Source organism: Phalacrocorax aristotelis, chromosome 8 (assembly GCF_949628215.1).
Source record: "Phalacrocorax aristotelis chromosome 8, bGulAri2.1, whole genome shotgun sequence".
NCBI classification, from domain to species: domain Eukaryota; kingdom Metazoa; phylum Chordata; class Aves; order Suliformes; family Phalacrocoracidae; genus Phalacrocorax; species Phalacrocorax aristotelis.
The window spans coordinates 41,287,838-41,308,302 of NC_134283.1; the positions used below are offsets into that span (position 1 = coordinate 41,287,838).

Here is a 20,465-nt window from a genome sequence, read left to right on the forward strand (position 1 = left end):
CCTGCCTAAGTCTACAGATAACCATAGATACTACTGCTAAGCAAGGTAATTTGCCACATATCATCTTAACTAAAGATCTCTGATCCTTCAGTTTTGTGCCCCTGTCAAAATACTAAACGTACTATTACTTGGAGAATTGGCTCTTAGTGCCAAGAAATTCCTTACGCCATAGGGAAGCATGAAACAGGTTCCACTTTCTTTTAAGCCTATAACTAAACCTTTGAAACCAAGTATCCTGATTTCTTCTCTAATGGTTTTTTAATTCAGACCATTTTATATCCTGTTGAGATTTGGGATTGGAATGCCAAGGACTGTGCTTCTCTGATTCATTTCCCAAGATTTTCTGTTAGGGCTCCTAATTGCCCGAATGACATAGCTGCAGGATAAAGTAGGACAAACCAAGCTGCTCAGAGGTCCTGCATTTATTTTCCAGGTCCTTGATATCTAAACATGGGCTTTCCATCAATTTACAAAAAAGGAAAGTTTAATTAGAGCAAACTGACCAAGTTTGTTAAAACTGACAAACAACCCAGCTCCAGGATAAATAAATAACCCCCCCAAAATAAACATAAAGCTACTAATAAAAAATGAGAATATAAATCCACACAGTTACATGTGCTGGAAAAAATTGTAATCTTGCCCCACTGAGATCAGCTGTTTCACTGCTATATATACCCAGTGTATTGTATTCCTCTCATCGGAGAGCCCGAAGAAGGGCTCCACGAGGTCATAAATTCCCGTGGGGGGAGATCAACTGAAGACATCGCTGTCATTTTAAAGATTAAAATCTTTCATTTCTTAAAGGTAATTATCAATATTAGTTGTAAATTAACTGTATGTAAACAGAGGTTTTCTAGTAAAAATTCTCTAACTTTCTCCTTGTCGTGCTCTTGGAATTTGAAGCTGGCTCAACGTTTTGGAGCACATCCACACTATGTTCTCATTCACTGGTGTAGAAACCCTGTTGATTCCTGATTTTATACCATTTTTGTATCGCTGCAGGTATACAGATTAATTCATTTTGCCTACAGGCTATGTACCAGCATTTACTTTGTTTTCTAGAATACTACACTTAAACAAGATACGATGCACAGATCCACTTGTCACAGCAATGGATAAGTTACGTTTTCCACAAATCATTCCACCTTGATTTCAGTGGGAAAGAAAAAAAAAAAATCTAAAGAGACTTTTGACTTTAAAAGACAAAAACAATAAGTAGTGATAGAAACGCTTTGCTTTCTAAAACAATCATTCCTTTTTTTTTTTTCTCTCTTCTGATGCTTCCCACATTTCCTTTGCCACCAGCACACCTTCAAGGTACATTTTCATCCCAGCAATACCCAGTACATTGCAATTTCTCATGCCAGCTCCCTAACCAGCTTCAAATTAAAAAGTGACATGGGGAAAAAAAAAAACCAACCCCCAAAGCAGCACCTTACCTACAGCCTAGAAGTTGTCACCTGGGCTTTAACCAGTATTTTGGGCAGGGACCGTCATTCACTGACCTGGACTGTCATAGTAGCCCTCTGTGTAGCATTATAAGCCCAGAGACTTTAATGTGCTGCCAGCAGATGACACGGCAGGACCTGCCTGTCCTCCTGCCTGCGCTACTGTCAGAATAAGAGTCTCCACTAGTCCTGGCCTTCCAGGGATGCTTCATTTAAGGGCCGGAGCCTGGGTTTTGGGCAGGTGCCCATGGTCAGCAAATCACCCTGGTGGGCAGTGGTGGGAGCTGCCTGTGGGAGCTGCCTGTGGGGCTGCTGGTCCCTGCTGACCCCAGGAGGGACTGATCCTGCTGGCAGCCAGGACCTGGCACTGCTTCTAGCTGGGTCTGTCCACCCATCCATCCTCAGCTGGGTCTGTCTGTCCGTCCATCCACCCATCCCTGGCCCCAGGAGCACTGTCTGCCTCCAGCTGGGCTGCAGAGGGAAGCAGTGGGCAGGGGGCTGCCGGCTCTCCCCACCCCCCGGGGCTCAGCACTGTCCCTTGCCTCCCCCCGCTCCCAGGTACGTCCCTGCACTCAGCAGGAGAAGGGGAAGAATTGAAGAAGTCGACAGCTATCAAACAGAAAAGGATGGGGTTTTTTTACCCATAACAGCTATCAGGGAGCAGTGAGGAAGGACTGCTGCAATATGCTTAAACGTCCCTAAATCTCACTTTGTTATCTCAATGCAATTCCTTTTTTAATTCATTTACTAATTGGCTGTAGCTAAGTGCCTCTGTAGCGATACCACTCTGGTACTGCTTTTAAGGCTGTGTACTTAAAGGCAACAAATATTTGACAGCCAGACATAAATGTTGTTTAAATTTACAAAATTTAAATTTACAATATTTTAAATTGATAAAAAATAAAGCCCAGCAGCCCCCCCCGACCGAGCCCTCCATTGATACCTGACGATGCTGTGCCCCCATCCCCACACCTTTGCTATGGTATGGAGCTTAGTGAAGAGCAGTGGCATTTCTCAGGGATATGTCTGAAGAGTTGGGAATGGAATAACACAAAATATACTTGATGATAAAATATTACCTGATGATGTTTTGCTGTTTGCGTGTGCTATTACAGCTGTATCTCTGTAACTGAAAGCTTCAATGTATAATTACATCTTAAATTAACATTATAGTGTGTTAAGTGTCTTCATTATACTTTGGCATCTCTTGCCTAGCATACATGCTATCGTTTAAGACACCCCAGCCCCATAAATACTGCAGCTTGGGCTGCCTGTGGTCCTTCATTTGCTGCTTCTCTCCCTTCACTGTGCCCGTGAGTCTCTCAGCACAGCGATATTCAAGAGTTAGTCGACATTTAGTGTTTGTATTTTAACATTAGCCCATGGTTTGTGAACTGAATCCATGTAGTGGTGTTAATTGAGTGCTAATTTATTTAAATTCCTTGTGATGAAAGTGATTAAGGGAGGAAGTGTCCCCCTGGTTGTTGGAGAGGTTATTTGCTCTTTAAGTTTAAAAAAAAAACAAACTGTAGTTTGCACGGAGAGAGTTGAGTACTTAAAAAAAGGTAACTGTAGCATGATCATTTGCCCTGTAGGAAGCTGTGAGCACGTTAAAGGTCAGACTCTGTGCGCTCAGACAGGCTCCCTGGCTTCCCATCGACTTCAATGAGGGTGCAGTATGCTTGCTTCAGAACTGAAGTTGGCTGCAAGGTATCAATTTAAGGACAGCTTTGTGCACTTAAAAGGCTGGATACCACTGGGACGACTTGTGTGAAAGAGAAGGAACAGCAAAATGTGAGATCCTGAAGGTAGGAAAAAAACTAAATCTCTAGCCTGAGCTGGGGTAACTCAATAGTGCTCTGATCAGCACTGCGAGGTGTTAGAGACGAGCTTTTCTGTACTGCTTCAGTTTACTTTCTATGAATAGTGACACACTGCGTCTGACTGGATTCTCCTAGTTGCTTGAGTCATATAGCAACAAATGCCGAGAAAATAGTTAAGAATCTTTTGCTTATTTACTAAGCAATCTTAAAAGCTACCTAAAAGGCCTGGGAGTATACTTAGTGCCTGCAGCCTCTTCTTTTGCTTGGGTTAAGTTCCTTTATTAAAGTTAATAACCAGCATAGATTTTGTTCTGCGTCTTTGAGGCTGTTGAGGAAGACACTGTAAGCTGCAGATATAAAGGGCTCAGAAAGGAGTGGCTGGTAGTGACAGTCTTCTAGAATGGCATTTTCTAGCTTTTATAGAGTGGCTGTTGCTAAGCAATAATTTGGAGAAGTACGAGTGCAAGGACTTCATTAATTTTATAATTATTCCCAGTAATAGCTTTGTTCTGTCATCACTGTCAGTATTTCTTTTTGTCTTTGGTAATACAGTTGCAACCACATATGCTACATGAGAGTTATATGGCTAAATCTGTCTAACAAGACAGTTATTGTACAGCTAGTCATTAGAGAGGAGATTGCTTAGCTTGAGGTAACAGCAACATTTACAATGCTGAGTCCCGTTCATAATGATGTTTCAAAGCACATGGCAATAAGACCATGGGCTTTAAAGTCATTTCAGTGCTTATAGATGGGTGTATCTAGAAATTTTGATAGATTTTTCTCCATATCTTGAGACGTGTAAATGCCTTCCAAAATGTGGTTCAGCATTGCTGTCAATCAAAAACACTCTGCAACTCTATACACCAGTTAATGTTTTATATAACCCAAATTTTTTAAAGCTATTACATAGCTGATATTGGTGGTATGTTATATCCCTTCATGCAGGACATCAGGTACTACATTTCAAACTAAGCAGAACTTTAAGTATAAAAATGCAACTGCAGCTCACTGGTACCGCTGCAAGCAATAAACTTTACAAGTAGTCATCCTAAGCAGTTCCTAAAGATCTAAAAGAGCTTCCCCACAGGTTTCTTGTTAGAAATGCCAAAATACAGGCTTACTGCTGCCCTTGAGAAGTCTGGAGAGAGGTTGGAAGACTAGTCCTGTTCTAAAAGGACAGCTAGCAAATGTCTCCTACTGCCCCCATTCCTTCCATAATTCCTTCTAATTATGCCAGAGATTTTATAGAAGGCTTTCATTTTTGCTCAGAAGAACAGTCTGCTCTTGTTTAAAACAATCATCAGGCAAAGGTGACAAGCAATGCAGTGTTGGTCTGTGTTAGATACTCCCAAGCAAACTCAGCCTTATCTCTAGGTGTTTGGTCCTGGAGTAAAGCCTGAGTTTACTTGAATATGGTGCTGCATTTCACCTGCTTCTCTTGTGATGTTTGGAGACAAGGACAGCACATGCACAGCTTCATCGCAGGCTGCAGGAAAGCCCTCTGCACCTTTGAGGTGCTGCAGTCTGCTGAAGTGCATGCAAGCTGGCTTCAGCCAGGGTTTTGATTCTGCAGTGGGGTCAGCTTGGGGTCCCAGCTGATTTCCCTGGAGCAAGCCTGGATTTCATGGAGAGGCTTGGAGCTCAACTGAGAGCCTCCTCTCAGCTATCTGCAGGTTATCGAAGCAAACCCGTTTAACTCAGTGATTGTGTAAAAAAAATTCCTGCAATGGAGAAAACTATACCGAAATATGATCTCTGCTGTAGGTCATGGAGGAGGACGGTCAGAATTGTTAAAATAACCAGTTTAGTTAAAGTGGTTGAGTACAGCCAAAAATAATCTATAACACAGAGAATGCTTTCTGCCGTGGACAGGCATTTACACACGATGTAACAGTATCGCTGGAACGTAACGCTGGCATTCAGCTGGGGGCGGAGGCACACATCTGCCTCGTAGCTCTCTTCTTTGCAAACAGGACTGAGGAAACACCTCTTAGTGCTGGGCTTGGACCTTTTAACTGTCACCATTTGAGGTCTTCATTATGCCTATAAACTCCTGAGAAACACTGCAAAAATCTGGGATGGAATTGATAAGTTGTGCGTTCTAACTTGTTTTGTTTCTCTGGAACAATTAAACAGAATAACTAATAATGCAATAAGTACAAAGCTGCTTGAGAGCTGCATTTGGGACAGAAATTGGATCAAGCCTTGTTTTAAGAGGGAACATGTTATTCTTGGGGGGAAACCTTCACTTCCTGGGCAAGGAGCATCCCTACCATAGCGTGGGGCAGTTTTCATTCTGTCCAGTGGGTCACTGGTTCAGTACTTTTCCTCCACAGAGTGGTTTGCAGGTACAATCTGCACCGCACTTACAGGATTTCGCGTTCTACTGCTGTCTTACAGAATGGGAAACAGAAACGTGAGGTGGTGCCACTTGGTCAAGGTTACAGCGGAAGGTGATGGCAACAGAACTATACCTTGAAATTTCCCAAGTGCTGTGATCTTTGCTTCATGCTCCACTGTGGAGCCAAAGGTCTTCTAGAGATTAATTATCTGGGGTGATGCTTTTAAAGTTACTTATAGATAGGCATTTCTGAAAATGCCATTAGGCATTTACCTGGGCCTTTAGATAGTTACATACTTTGTCAAATTGAGCCTGGTGTTACACGTTCCCATTGTCATTTAGGCAAACAGCTCAGGTTACTGCAAGTGCGCATTGGGCATGGGAGCTTTGCAGTTGTATTACCAGGGTCTCTAGAAAGTTCATTCTCTAAGTATTGTGTAAAACTAACCCAGGGATGTGATTTTTCTCTTTGTCTTACCGCAGAGGTGAAGCCTGAGGTGAATTCTCATAAGCTCCATGAAAATCTTCAGCTTCACTCTTGGAGTTCATCTGGCTGAAGTTTGTGGTTTCTGCTCGACTGCCCAGCCCTGGGGTCTCTGGGCTGTAGGATGGCAGGCCAGCTGCGTCTCGGTCCTTGGCTCCTGTTTGGCTCTTCCTGGGGAAGGTGGGTTTCTTCATGGTGACTTGCACAGCTGGCCTGTGGGCAGCACCCGCAAAGCTTTCCAGCTCTTTTGCTCCTGGAAGTAGAATTGTCCACAAGTCAGGTAGAAAGCAGTGGTGGTTCACCAGTACAGCATGATGCGGTAACAGGAAGGGAAACTGGTATGCCTGTGAGGGTGGATGAGAATTCAGCCTGCCTGGGGTCTGCATAGACCAAAACCTTCACAGTTACATTAGCCAAACCCAACTTCTCACCAGGGCTGGTGAGCTTTGTTTAACATGCAAGGTGCTGTTCTGTTTGGAGATGGCTTTCAGCACAAGCCAGACAAGTCATGTGTCACAATAAACAAGGTATTACAGCCAGTGTATCGGGCTAAGCTGGATCCCTGAAGGGGTGAAGGTCAGGGCTGAGACTCCTCGGTAAGAGAAAAACATCATCTCCACCTTGTCATCCTTGACCCAGGAGGAAGAGGGGCCAAAAGCAGAAATGTGGAACAACTCGAATCCAGCTTTCAGAAGTACCTAAGGAGATTGGATTTTTGGGGCATTTCTCCTCTCTTGAGCCTGCAAAAGTATTTGGGCCTGGCTTCAGCTTGGCAAATATCTGTGATGCTGCCTAATGCTGAGTAGCAGTGAATTGTCTTGTGGCTCAGCTCAGACAGCCGTGTGCTTACCTGGGGAAACGGAGAGACGTGCACTGGATGCTGCAGATCCAAATTCATTTTCAGCAACACATTTAAATATTCCAGAGTCTTCTGGAAAAGCTTCTGTAATAATCAGGGTGCAGACTTCCTCTGAAATGAGAAATTCAGGCATGATGTTGTACCATAAAAAACAAATGCTTAACTTGTAGGAATTGGTCCTTGCAGAAGGACTGCTATGGGTGATGGGGTTTGGCAGCAGTAAAGGGCAGAGGAAGTCAAGGGGTTTGGAAGGAGCAAAGGTGAAGGAAGGCTCTTTCTTCCTGTGACTTTAGAGAAACAAGGCACAATTTTTTTTTTTTTTTGCTAAATTCTGTCTTCTCCTGCACAAGTTTAAACCCCAGAAAAGATCATGGGTCAGAATGGTTGATGTGTTTTCCCTTAACATATTGGGTACTCTTCTTTGCATGTAAAAGGGAAAATACCTTCTTCATTGTGTTGTGAAATAAACTGGGGCCTTTAAGGTGCTTGTGTCAAAACCAAGATCTTGAAAGCTCTTAGCCTGACAGCGAATGCTGTCTTCTGGCTCCCCTTTGAACGTTGTTGTTTTATCTTGGATGAGATGGGACAATCTAAGCTTGGGGTAAATAACCTATATGATGTGTAACAAAAAATGCGGTGTACTTACCAGGAACAGCTGACGAACAAGCCTCTGCTCAAAATAAGAAAGAAAACAATTAATGGTTATAATGCCAGAACGGAAGGAAGACCTTCAGCCCTCGCCTCCTTTCCCACCTCAGCTGTCACCACAGTTACAAAAGGAATCATCTCCCTTTCTGTCCATCAAGAGGAATACCATCTGGATAGGGGAAGCTCAGGTTTGGCTGGAGCCTAATGGGGCAAACATCTCTCCACTGAGGTGATGTAGGAAGAGTTCCACTGACTTTGGAATTAGTTGCTGTGAATTTGGCCCACTATGGAGCTATGACCTCAGGCCTGGGAGCATGATAAATCATTTTAAAATTGCTTATATTGCTTTTTTTTTTTTCATGAGTTCATCAGTAGTTATAACATACGGTGACAATGCCTCCATGGCTCAGTAGTACTTTCATTAATAACTGACAGCACAGCAATCTCCTCGTGTTGTGCCCGACCTGCTCACGCGTTGCCGGAGGAGGCACAGGCTCTGTGCAGCGGTCTGCGACTTCAGGTCATTTCATACTTGTAAACTTAACTCTGCCTCTATAAACATTTACAACCTCCTAATTTTTATAGCTGTTCTTGTTCCTGTCTTACCACTGTCCCAATAAAATTATGCCAAACAGACATAGTAATACCTACTTTTTCGTAGTATTCGGAAATCGGCAGAATCTATTATCTGATCATATTCTCTGTACCAGCGAATCTGTAAGGTGGGTGTAGCGCGAATGCGACATTCAAATACCACTAATTGACCCTTTGTAGCTTTTATGTTTTGTAGACCCTGGAGGAAGGAAAATCGGTGTTAAATGGCTGACATAAATATTTCTCTGTTGAAGCAATTATTACGGAATGGTACACCCTTCAGTGAAGACAATGATCTCATGCCCATATTTTTTTTTTTACTTACAGTAATTCATTTAATTCTAAATGCATTTGCAGTGGGTTGTGAGTGGAGGTTTTACCACCTGTAGACCAGTGCTCATGCATGCTTGTGCATCTAGATAAAGATACAAATGCAGAAAAACACCTATTCCATTGGACACAACATAATAAGGGAGGTCACTATGAGAGGTTTCCACTCCAACCTCCTTTGTAGGAAATAAGAGAGGTGGATTCATGTAAGTGGTTCTGTCTGTCTGAATCATTTACCAATTAAGATGTTACCTTGATAGCATCACTAAGGATGCATGCTGGCTTTTTTGAATTGTAAATGACCCAATGTTCCAGCCTCGAAATACCTTCTGATTGAGCAAGACAACTCAAAATCTAATGTTAGTAGTTGCAGAACAAGCTATGTCATTCAGGCAACCTGTGCTCTTTACCTTTGTAAACACAGGTGTGCTTCCATAGGCAGACCCAGTCAGGCTCACCGAGGGACTCTGCATCTATAGAGTGAAGAAAAGTGATTTTTATAGCTTGAATTTCTCATACGCAGAAACCTGGCTGTGTTGCTGGCACTTTACTTTGAAACAAGAAAATGTTAGTGTGTTTTGCCTGTTATTAATGTACCAGCCTAATAAATACCCTGTGGAAAGTCTCCATTCAAGTGCTCCAAGGGGAAATGCCTCCCTGGACTGTGAACATCAAGTAGTGGAAAACGAAGTTGGTAACTGGTAAGTGTTGCTGGTCTTATAGCTGTAAGCCAATTAACTGCCCACATCTTGTAGCTTCTAGATAAAGATCAGTGTTGCTTGCCAGTAGTTGTCCCCTTCTAGAGAGATCCCTACCTGGTTTAGGTGATCCCCGGTCTAGCTCTTCTTGGCTTGGGTGGTGTATGTGGGAACTACAGTGAGGCTGAATGCAGACAAATGAGCAGAAATTTTGGTACTGTGTCCTGACATCCCCCTTTAAAGCTCAGCTGATGCAGAGGTTGCAAGGAGGTCTCTGATTCAGGAAGAAAGACAGTTTTAAGATGCTCAAATCTTTGCAGTGCAAGGTATGTCCTTGTACACATCAATGCTCAATCATGGAACATACGTCCATCTCATTTAGCTTTTGAACCATGTGTCTTGTATATAAATGTGCAACTGAAGTGCTTGGGTTTGTTTTGCTGTGGCACTGGTCTTATTTATAATCTGTCTTTTCTCTGAAATAACTGAAGTTTCCCTCCCAGCCTGAGTTAAGGTGTGAGTCTGTCTCTAGATAGCCTGAGTTCCCCAGCTCTTGACCAAGTATGTGCTCTAAATCAACTATTTGTTCTGAAGTGAATCTCTGAAGCAGGCTGACACATGGCTAAATGGCGTGGCAGCCCCTCGAGCCTTTCCAGCCCTGTCACAGGCTCCATCAATTCCCTTCGCAATTCTGGGTAGGAAATGTTCCAAGCTAGAAAGCCCTTTTCCAGAGCTTGGGGTCCAGATCTTGATATTCATGATGCCCCTTGCCTCTGAGTCACTTGCTGGAGATGTGCTTGAGCCAATCCTCACAAAATATTTCTAAAATCCTATAAATAATAATTTTTTAAAAGTATAAACTTACTCTTTGAGGGTCAATAGATAATGGCTGAATTAAAGTGGTGTAATTCTGTGGACTGAACAGCTGCTAAAGACTTCAATGGCTGAGGAGCCAGTGCTCAGCGAGGCACTGGTGGCATTCCACTTTTTCCTAGTGTGTGGGGAAAAACAACCAGGGCAGGATGGAGACAGAGACTTCAGGAGGTGCGATATACTTGACTCAACACCGTTCGCACTTACTGTGACATTCCTCTGGCCCTGCCAGGATGCTGAGACTCAGAAGGAGGCTTAGCCTTCGGATTTACCCTATGAACCTGGAGAGATAAACATAAATCAGTGTGTTTAGAACTATCTCCTTTTCCTTACAGCACAGTGATGGCTGTTTTGTGAACTGAGCATATGCTGGTTGGAGAGCAAGTGGTATGTGCCTGAGAAAATAGAAGCATCCTTAGTATTTGAGAGTAGACTCAGGTCACTTCCAGAGCATGGAGGCATTTAACCAACGTTATTGAAATGGACCTTTGTAAAAGACCCAAGTCACCTGTGAAACCTGGCTCCATGGTGGGGTCAGGGGTTTTCTGCATTTGGATGAAAAAGTCTAAAGAAAACCCTTCTTGCTTTCACTAAAGGAAAAATGGTACCTGATAAACAAGCTACCAGATCCTTCTCACGTAAGGACCGTAGCATACTGGATTGATGCAAAGAAGTAGTTACTGGTAGCTCTTTAATAAAGGGTTTACAGGTTTCATTTTTGTTTCCCTTTTACTATGGCAAGAGAGATTTTTCTTGAGTGGAATACTGCAGGCTAAAGATCTCATGTTGCTGTTTCTCATGTGCACCATTGCATCAGTAAAAAATGCTGGTCTTAATAAATAACTTGCAGCAGCAGCAGTGCTGTTGTCATACGCTCCACTTCTGGAGTGAACATTAGAAGTGTGGCTCCGGACTGAGAGACAGCAGCATGTGTGGGACGTGGAGATGGTGCTCTTCATGTCTGCCTTGAGCTACAGCTGTGAGGACGGAATTGAACCTGGTTTGTGAGCAAGAAGCCATGGAAATAACTGAATTGGCTTTCTGCTGGCTGTAGGAGCAATATAGATGTCCCCTGCTGATCTCTGTGGTGTGATGCAATACTCCTCAGTTGCAGACTTGCTAAAGGGTGCCCTGGGATTTGCGTTCCCCGTCCATTAGACCAGCCGTTGACCCTCCCCACTCTTAGTACCTGCAGTGTCAAATTCAGAGCCTTATTCTACGTTATCTGGTAGCATGTTGTCATGTGCTGCCAAGCCCTTTGTTTGTGCCTGTATGTGTCTGTGGTCATGCAAACAGTACGTTAAGGTATTGGCAGATGGTTACAAAGCTGTTGTTTGTTGTTCAGTGACCAGTTGCTAAGGCCACTGTAACTGTCGCCTTGTGAGCTCCTTGCCTGTTGATCCACTGCCTTTGTGGTGGTTTTGCTTTGTGTTTGCAGCCTGCTAAGAACCAGGTGTGCGTGGTTGTGGCTTGACAGGTAGGAATTCTGTCCTTAAGGTTACAGTTGTTTCTTTGCACCCTGACAGCGCTCTAGATCAGACAAACCTGTGTGTTTCTCCAGGGTCTGTATCCTATGCTTGATGCTCCTGGTTCTCTACGGTGTTGTTTGGTACTTACAGCATTTGTAATGTGATAAGTAGAGTAACTTCAAATTTGGGGTCTTCTAGCTGACTCACCCTGTCCTGGAGTCACATTTGTAGAGATGCAGATAGGTGTGTGGTGTAGAAACATGGAGGCACCTCAACGGACTAGAATTTAGTTACCTCAAACAGGTCAGTAGTGCTACAAAAGCATCCATCTCATCAAATAAATTCAGTATATGCATCTGAACTCTTCAGAGGCTTTGCATAGGCATTTGGTCCAAATAATTTATGTGAGATCTGTTGTCTCCTGCTTTCTGTCACTCTCCAAAAGAGTCATAACTGATTACAGTGAAGGGTATTTTGTGGGCTGGTTGGATGTGACTGGTGTAGCCACGTGGCAACTGCAGGCAGCCACGTGAGACAATGGGCTGCTCTAAGGCAGTCAGACATCTCCAATGAGAACATGTTGCTGTGTGTCTCATCCAAACCTGCAGTATGTTACCCTTGGCCCTGATCCAGCGAAGCGGTTACGCATGTACTTGGACCACACATGGCCTTCATATTTCTATCTGCTGCTCTTGAGTTATAAGTATCTCTCAAGCAGTTCAAGATGGCTCCTGTCCAAGGTTAGGTCACGTGGCCATCAAAAGGGCTGTGCCATGATGCAAGGACTGCTGGATAATCCCAAAGCCTTGGGTGTGGGAGGTGGGCCTGGGAAGCCAATGTTATTGAGTTGCCCCGGGTTCCTGCCGCAAACCAATCCTGGCTGTACTCCACCACAGATCCCTGTGATGCTGTTTGCATTGCCTCCTTGCAGTCTATCAGGTAATGGTCAGTACAGTCAGTTTTCAGGACCTATAAAATCAGCTGATTTGTTTTTTCTGTTTTTCCTCTGAAGAAAAAGGGCAGTGAAAAATCAGACATGCAGATTGTGAAAGTTGTTCCCGGGCTGACATATCTGCTTTAAAGGTTCTTCCACATGACTGAAACAGCATTAACAAAACTGCATTGGAGGATCTATGTCCCCTTTTTTTCTGTACAACAAAAGACTTAATCCTCCTGTAGACATGCCATTGTTCTTGGTTGTTCCACTCTGTTTCCAAGTCTGTGATCAGTCTGGAATTGGGCAAGATGTGCACAGAAACAGAAGGCACAGACGCACCCCTTAGCGAGAGTAAGTGAAGTAGGCAGAGGGGACTGTGAGGCTGTGGTTTAAGATCAAAGCCCAGTGAGGTAGTCCAGGAAGCTTGCTCAGAAAGGTTGGACACACCTTATCTGGAGTGAGAAGCAACATCTTGGAGAGAGGTTGGACTACTGAACTGAATAAGAACAGCTTTGAAGAAGTTTCTATGCATGATAAAAAAGGCACTGAACTTTAGCACTAAGCAGGAGTAGCACTAGCTTATGCACTTGTGCTCAAGACAGTTACTCAGTTGCGTGGCATTAGTTCCTCAATGTGATGATTACTGCTAAGACCTTCAGACATGGCAGAGGCCATGGCCAAAGATGATGGCTGTCATAGTTGCAAGTGAAGCTGGACTGCTGCCATGTAACACGCCAAGCAGTCAGTGTTCACACAGTAAATACAGCAGCTATATATGTGATGCTGCAGCTGCCAGCACTCGAGGAAGGCTAGGCTAATCTCTTGCCAAAGCAGATCCTACTAGTTCAGCTGGGAGGAGACCCCATCATAGGGATGTCTGTTTGCGCTTGGCTGCTGTAGGCCCCTACTGTTTAAAGCAGAAGCCATCCATGAAATCCACGTGGCTTGCAGCACCCTGGTTTGTAGGCAAACTCATCCTTCACATGCATGGTTTATGTTAGATGCTCTGTTCTCACGTCCTGTTCTGGGGTCCTTCCATTTCACAGTTTGCTTCTTGTGAGTATCTTGAATGCTTTCACTGTTAATATTGGATTTGGATAAAGGAGAGTTATGGGTATAGATAAACGGCTTATAAGCTTCATCACCGGAACAGTCACTGTTTCAGTCTGCATTTCCTGGGTTTAATTGAGACCTAATGGCACTGGCAGTCAGGATATTTAGTAAAACAGGAAACTTTCAGGTATGCTGAACGTGGTGGCTGGTGCTGCTTTAAAGGGCAGAGTGCATTAGGGAGAGTAAATGTGCTGAGAGCACTTGGACTCTGGCTGCGATGCTGGCCAGCCCTGCTACTACTAATTGGTTTCACATGATTGAAATAGTGGGCTTCTGTGTGAGTGCAAAGCTGTCTTGTGTATGAGGCTGTATATGTGGCCGTCCAACGTAGCAGTGAAAATGAGAGGAGGAAGTCATCTTCCAAGAAAACACTGGAAGGTCACTCTGAGATAGCTGTTTTCTCTCTGACGTGTCTGCTTTTCTTTAAGTTATGTGTGATGCTCCAGGCTTCTTTAACTATCTGTTTTCAGACTCCTGATATCCTGTTCCTGAGTCCTGCCGAGCTCCGTGTGTGATGTGACCCTCTGTCCGTGTTTGCCTTGCTAAGCACAGCGGCTTTCTACAGCAGGTCAGCGGAAATGTCGGCGCTGTACAGCTTGCGCCCTTGAAAGAATATATAGCCGAGGTTTTACCTTGGTGAGTCATTCTAGCAGTCCTAGTGTCTCATGTAAATGTCAGCCTTTACTTAGTGTAACTCTAGATCTTTGTGAAGAGGACAGAATTAGACTCAGCCAAATGAAGAGTTGAAGGACCTTTGCAACCCAACACCAGAATGATTACAAGGTACATGCAGATCACGCTGTTGACACAAACCATAATGATGACATTCTAGCATTACCTGAATAGTTGACATGGCTGCAGAATTATGCTATATGCAACACTAGGACAAATTTAACACAGGGTTAGGAAAGTATTAAAGCTGCAAGGAGCCCTCTTGCCAGGTGTTTAGATCATGGAAAAACCCTTAAATCTGTTTTAGGAACAAAATGAGCATCTGCTGGATCTGAAATACACTGCATTGTAAAGAGTGTGTGTAGGGGGAAGGAGTAGATTTTAAAATTTGCACTTAGAAATGAGGCAGACCTAGACTGCATCATCATACTAATGTACCAGCATGTCTTTTGTTTAGAAAACAGGCTCAAAAAGATATACTAGAAAACAACTTCCAGTCAATTTGAAAGCACTACATTTTGCAAGCCATCCGCGCGTACCTGGTGGCGTTACTCATTTTCACAGAGGTGTTCGGGCTTTGGGAGCGTATGCTAGACACTTGCATATCTTGTGGCACTACCCTATAGGGCTTAACAGTGATACGAACAGAGGAGTGCAACGAATGAGGCTTTCCCAAAGGCAGGGGGCAGGAGAAAGCTCTGTCCGGAGTTGTGTTTCTTCTGTGCCATATGGCTAAATGGGGGAATTGTCACCACTTCAGTAGTGAGCTTTCTAGTTGCGAGTTACTTGGTGATGTGAATATGTGATTTGAAAGTGGCTTCTCTTGGTGGCTCCTGGGGTGTGAATAACGACTTCTGTAGGAAGTGAGAAAAAAAAAGATTTTATTTGTTTCTCTTCCCATGCACCAAGGATCCTGAGATGACCGGTTAGATTGCAGAGAAATTTGTGATAGCTTCAAATTGTGGAATGATTTCTTAAAATGACTGCTCTTTGGGTGGGGAGAAGGGCAGGTTTGCATCGGCTAAGATATTGCTGAAAATAAGCAAATAGCTGGAAGAGGTTATTGTAGCCATCGATAAGGTATTTACAGAAACTGCAGAATCCTGATTGGATTTGAGGCTTGCTGAGAGTCTTTCTGAATTGTGGAAATGCAGCTGAACACTGAGTGCATTTCAAAGATCAATTTCTTGTAGCATGTTTTCAGAGCATGTAGCTAGCACTGAAGTGCTCTATTTCAAAGGCTCATTTTATGTGTTAGGTTTTTAATGCCTCCCATCAAGCAGGCAGGCTATTAGATTTGCATCTCAAAAACGGTGTGTGCAAGTCCTGTGGGCATTTCCATACATGCTGTTCAGGAAGGGCAGAAAAGTACGCTGGCTTTCAGGGACAGGCTCACTCTGAGATTAGCAAAGACTTTCAAGCATGGAGAACAGCGTGGCTGCTGAAATGCGTGTGCTATGGTCAATGCTTGAAAGTCTTTGCCAAGTTCAAGATGAGTTTGTCTGTGGTACAGAGCAGACTGTCGCAAAGAAAAGAGCATCAGCAACCTCAATGTAATGGCATTTGGGCAACAGTAGCCTTAGTATAGGAAAAAGCGCGGCTGGGAGCTTAATCTTGGATTTAGTTAAGCCATGTGCCCGATGAGATGGCGAGAGTTTGCGAACACGCCCTGTGTACAGCTCACGTGGCAGTGAAATCTGTGCGATGTTGGTGTCCATGGGCAGCGGGCAGGGGTGCACATACTCAGGGTGTTATTGCTCATGGTACACGTCCCACTCCAAGTGCAGTGTGAAGAGATAGGGCCTCAATATCTCTCCTTTCAAATCACCTTTTGATTGCCTTGAAAGTCCCCTGATCCAGCCCTTAAGATGAGAGCAGAGGTCCCTCCTGGCGTGGCTCTGGGGCCGCCTAGCGGGGTGCACTCCATGCAGCCCTGTGGGACCCACTGTGAGAGTCCGTCTGTTCATCCAGCGTCTGGGAACGGTTCACAAACTAGGGCTGAGACTGAATTAATTTCATCCCTTGTGTTACATGCCTCTTCTGGGTACAGCTGTTTCTTGGGGCTGGAAAATCCTGGCTTTCCCTCCCCTTATTTGGATAACAGCTGAACTGCCGACAGATATTGGACACTTGAGTCAAACTAGAGTTCCTAGAACCAAGTGACTAAATCCCCCTTTAAGCACCAACATTAAAAGATGCCTAGAGCTTATTTTAAGAGATGCTAAGCTTCTACTTGAGGCTCCATACTTGTTAAACTAGGTAGATTAATGTCAAACACAGATCCTGGTCATTTGCTTCCCTTCTTCCCTATAAAAAACCCCCAACCCTACCCCTCTTCTATGCATGCCAGAGCATTATAGGAATGTGGAAGGATTTTGAGCCCAGACTGCCTGACACATGAAGACTGCAGGGAGAGTAGCGCCTGAAGGCTCTGGTGCCAATGGTTGTAACCTGCAGAGTACAGGCAGATGTAAGTAGAGTCCCTGGGCATCCTGATAGACCCGCCTGCTCTCTGCTGCCTGTGCTGTGTGTACCTTTGGTGTTTGTGTTGCACAGGCCTTAAGGGCAAGTGTTCAGTGCCACGGAAAGGGTGTTATTTCAAGAACCTGGAAACTGCTATTTCTGCAGTTAGGATGCCTTATAGTAACAAAGCTAGACAAAGTTCTTTCCTGAAAACTCTGGGGAAGCACCCACAGCCTCACTGTCTCATGGATTACTACTTCCTAAGAACTCTGTGCTGTCAGGGCTTGGATCAAGAGCTGAAGCACTGGGGCAGCGCTGAGCTGCTCTGGTCTGGTGCAAATCTGTGAGCCATCTGACCGATCAGTTCCCCTCCTTGTAGCCACACAGTGCCAGGAGCCAGCGGCAACTCCTGCCTGTGTGAGCCTGGCTGTGCGCGAGGAGAGGATGGATCAAATTCCAGCTCTCCCTTTCACTGCTGATGGCTGGAGGATGCTTTCCCCATTCTCCCATGGATACCTGCAGTGAATAATGAAGCAACGCCTCAGCCCTAATACATCAGAAAAGCCATGGTCTTTTTTTAAAGTAGAAAATATCACACTATTCAGCCAGCAAGTAAGTTAACTTCTCCACCCTAGAATACAACCATGACTCTCCTGTGAGTCATAAGGAGGGTGAAGTTTATGGGGCCACAGAGGAGAGAGAGCAGTCTAGCCAGCTCGGTACCTCATGTGGGGCACACCTTTCCAAGGAGGTGGATCTGCCATTCCAGCAGGCTTAGGAGAAGATCAGAATTGTGTGGTCAGTGCACGTAACTGTGTGTGACTCATGGCGTTGCTATCCAGTGCTCCAGCGATGACTTGCTGTTTCTGCTGTCGGTGGCTGTACTGTTACGTTTGCACTTTCTGCAGAACGCAGCGTGTTCTGATCGCTGCAGTCCCCAAACCAGACCCGTTACGTGTGTCCCTCCTTCTTCGTGAAGAAGGAATTTTTGTAACAGCCTGTATGAATTGTGACTGCTATCCTGTGCTATGCTGGATGCTATGTTTTTACTATGCTACTAATTACCAAAGTGGAAAAAGAGCCTTTTCTGTCCCAGAGCCTCTTGCTTTTACTGAGCTGATTTAAATTGTTTTGAATAGGAATAAAGAGGAAGTATATCCTCAGGTGGGAACACATTCAAATGGGATGTCTATAGACTGACAGCAGTAGCTAAGTTGCACGCAGAGGCAAATAAGAATCTGGGGTAGCTTTTGCAGACCCTGCATAATATTTTTCTCCAAAGTGCTACACAAAGCAACACGTGCCTGCTGTAGCTTCTGTCGGATCCCACAGCACATCCTGACTGGCAGTCTGATGCTTCTGCCATATAAACCTGATGTCATCAAAGCTGGTGGACCCAGAGATGAACCAAAGCTCCTGAGCCTGCCTGCCCTCTTGTCCTGCTGCACGTCAGGCCCCTGAGCTGCCCGTGCCCTTCTGTGTGATGGAGAAGGCTGCAGGGAAAATGGAGGTGAGTGACTGATTTCCATGCACCTTGTCTGATCATTAGTGCCAAGGGAGCTGCTTCCAGCCTGTGTCCCAGGCAAGGGAGCCTGCGCACAGGAGTAGCAGCACATAATCCTCCAGGCTACTCATCGCTGCACTTTATCACCTCACATCTGTGCCCCCAGCGAATTCTGGCCTAGAAGTCTTGTCCTCACGCTGGACACACGTTCATACAGAGCTGCTGCTGGGGGCTCTGCCCCTGCTCCAGTGTGCCAAGCCACCGACACCCAGGATGGGCATTGCCAGCACTTCCATGAGTGGAGCAGAGTCAGTGGGTGAGATCTGAACTTGTACAATTAAACAAGAAACCCAGGATCCTCCTGGAGACTGTTTGCTTCAGGGGAGTGTTATTTAAAGCTCTCTCATCTCCGGTTTCACTGACATGCCAGGAGATGTTTTCAGCTCACTCGCCTCCTGACGGGAGTGTCTGTCTGAGCTGCCGGGGAGAGCCGTCCCCCGTGTTCCCGCGGCGGTGGTGCGAGGCTCTGACCAGAGGCGCCTTCCCCGAGGCAGCATGCCAGCGCTGTGCGGTTCCCCCGGGTGCCGAGGGGTTTGCGGTGGGCATGTGAACCGCAGGGGCAGCCACTGGCTGGCTGGTGGGCTCCCTCCGCACCGCTGCGTCAGTTCCATGGGGTGGGCAGGCCTGGGAGCTGGGAAGCGAGCATCCAAAGGACGGGGTCTTTGGCCACCTCCTGCTCGCGCTGGGGCAGGGCTCGTCCCTTTGCTGCCACTGAGCAGCAGAGTTATCTCAAGTAACTTGTTTTAAAATGATGCTAGTGTAGGATGTTAGTGCTGGGTGGTGCGAGGGGAGCAGTGAGGGATCAGGGGGGATGCAGCTGGTGCTGATGCTGACACAAGGAGGGGTTTTTCAGTCATTTTGGCCTTCCATGGCTCTTTGAAGAGGCTGGAGTGCTACTGTATGGTGGGGCAGAGCTGGGGTCTCTTAAATGCTTGTTCTCAGTCCTATGTCTAGGCCAGGTCCTATCTCTGATCTCTTCACCAGAGAAGCTGGGGCGGCTGTTGGCATCTAAAAGAGAGTCTGAGTCTATACCAGTGGGGTTCATGGTAATTACCCAAAACTGCTGGGACCCACAGTGTGTCACAGAACCAAGTCTAGAAGACCTGCAGTGGTCAGAGTACGGTCATCCCATTGCACATGCTGCAGTATTGCCATGAAGCTCAAAACAGGGACCTACCTGTTGCGCTGTAAAACATGGTAAAAACCTATGCCACCTTCAGAGCTTTTACACAGAGCATAAATCACGCATGCAAAGTGCAACTAATCAGAATATTGCTAAACACTGTAGTTTAGATGCATGTTTGTGGAACTAGGGCGTAGACTATGAAGCAGTTAAAAGTGCCAATTCCCAAAACTGTCATTATTCAAGTTGCCTAAATTAAGCCATCACTGTACAGTCAAAGGAAGCTTTTTATATGGAAATAATTTTACAAAACCCAAGCCATTTCATAGAAGATTGAGCTGACAAAGAGCATTCCATAAAATTAAGTAACTTGCACAGATGTTTCTTGAATGAAAAATAAACGTACCCCTGGTCTAATGGTTATTTTCTGTCTCTAGGAAGCATCGAGACTGGACTGTTTAAGCTCTCACAAACACCTCTTATGACAGCAACATGTGCCATACCCTATGTCCAAGGAGGAGAAAAGCTTAGTTTAAATGAATAGCAATGGCATTTGGGCTTCTACAAAGTACCGTGTGCCAGGTGTATGCCGAGCAGCGAACTCTTCATTGTTGGGGAGACCACTCGCAGGCTGACAGTGGGCTGTGCAGCCGAAATCCCTCCAGGAAATATGATCGGTCTAATTTTAGCTACGTGGACAGCATTTGATATGGAAGCAGCTGGTGTCATGCAAATCTGCAGGCCTGTCAGGTAACCCGAGTGCATCGCTAAAGCAAATATGTTCATTTCCACCCAAAGGCAATCTAGAAAGCCAGGCTCAGTTTTAGCTTGCACTTGACTTGATATGAATCAGAGCTGTAGCTTTATAACCATAGATGTGCAGAGCCCAAACGCTTAGTTTTTAATGCCATTTCAATAGAAAAGTGAGGCATGACTTATTTATTTTTCTCACCCCATATTACATTTCATGCTATACATACCTGTTTCTGTTTACAACTCGTGGAAATGTTTTCTGGTCATACT

General features: G+C 45.0%; 1 protein-coding gene and 1 long non-coding RNA gene across 8 annotated transcripts in view; one reads left to right on the forward strand and one right to left on the reverse strand.

Moving 5' to 3' along the window:
- The window catches only part of MYOT (myotilin), a 35,124-nt gene that overhangs the window by 12,326 nt on the left and 2,333 nt on the right, over positions 1 to 20,465 (reverse strand). For 4 of the 7 annotated variants that reach the window (XM_075102854.1, XM_075102855.1, XM_075102853.1 and 1 more), the window contains exons 2-7: positions 10,309 to 10,382; positions 8,941 to 9,003; positions 8,258 to 8,399; positions 7,605 to 7,628; positions 6,950 to 7,069; positions 6,094 to 6,352 (exon numbers count right to left, since the gene is read on the reverse strand). In XM_075102854.1, coding sequence (XP_074958955.1) covers positions 6,094 to 6,352; positions 6,950 to 7,069; positions 7,605 to 7,628; positions 8,258 to 8,399; positions 8,941 to 9,003 — 608 coding nt within the window. In that variant the 5' untranslated portion in view covers positions 10,309 to 10,382. Of the gene's footprint in view, positions 1 to 1,439; positions 1,586 to 6,093; positions 6,353 to 6,949; positions 7,070 to 7,604; positions 7,629 to 8,257; positions 8,400 to 8,940; positions 9,004 to 10,308; positions 10,383 to 20,465 lie in introns of those variants that run through there. The other 3 variants (XM_075102860.1, XM_075102857.1, XM_075102858.1) reach the window with 1 other exon arrangement.
- LOC142061571 (uncharacterized) lies at positions 3,040 to 8,242 on the forward strand. Its single transcript, XR_012662151.1, has 3 exons — positions 3,040 to 3,256; positions 6,099 to 6,279; positions 6,739 to 8,242. It is a non-coding gene; the product is annotated as an uncharacterized LOC142061571 (long non-coding RNA).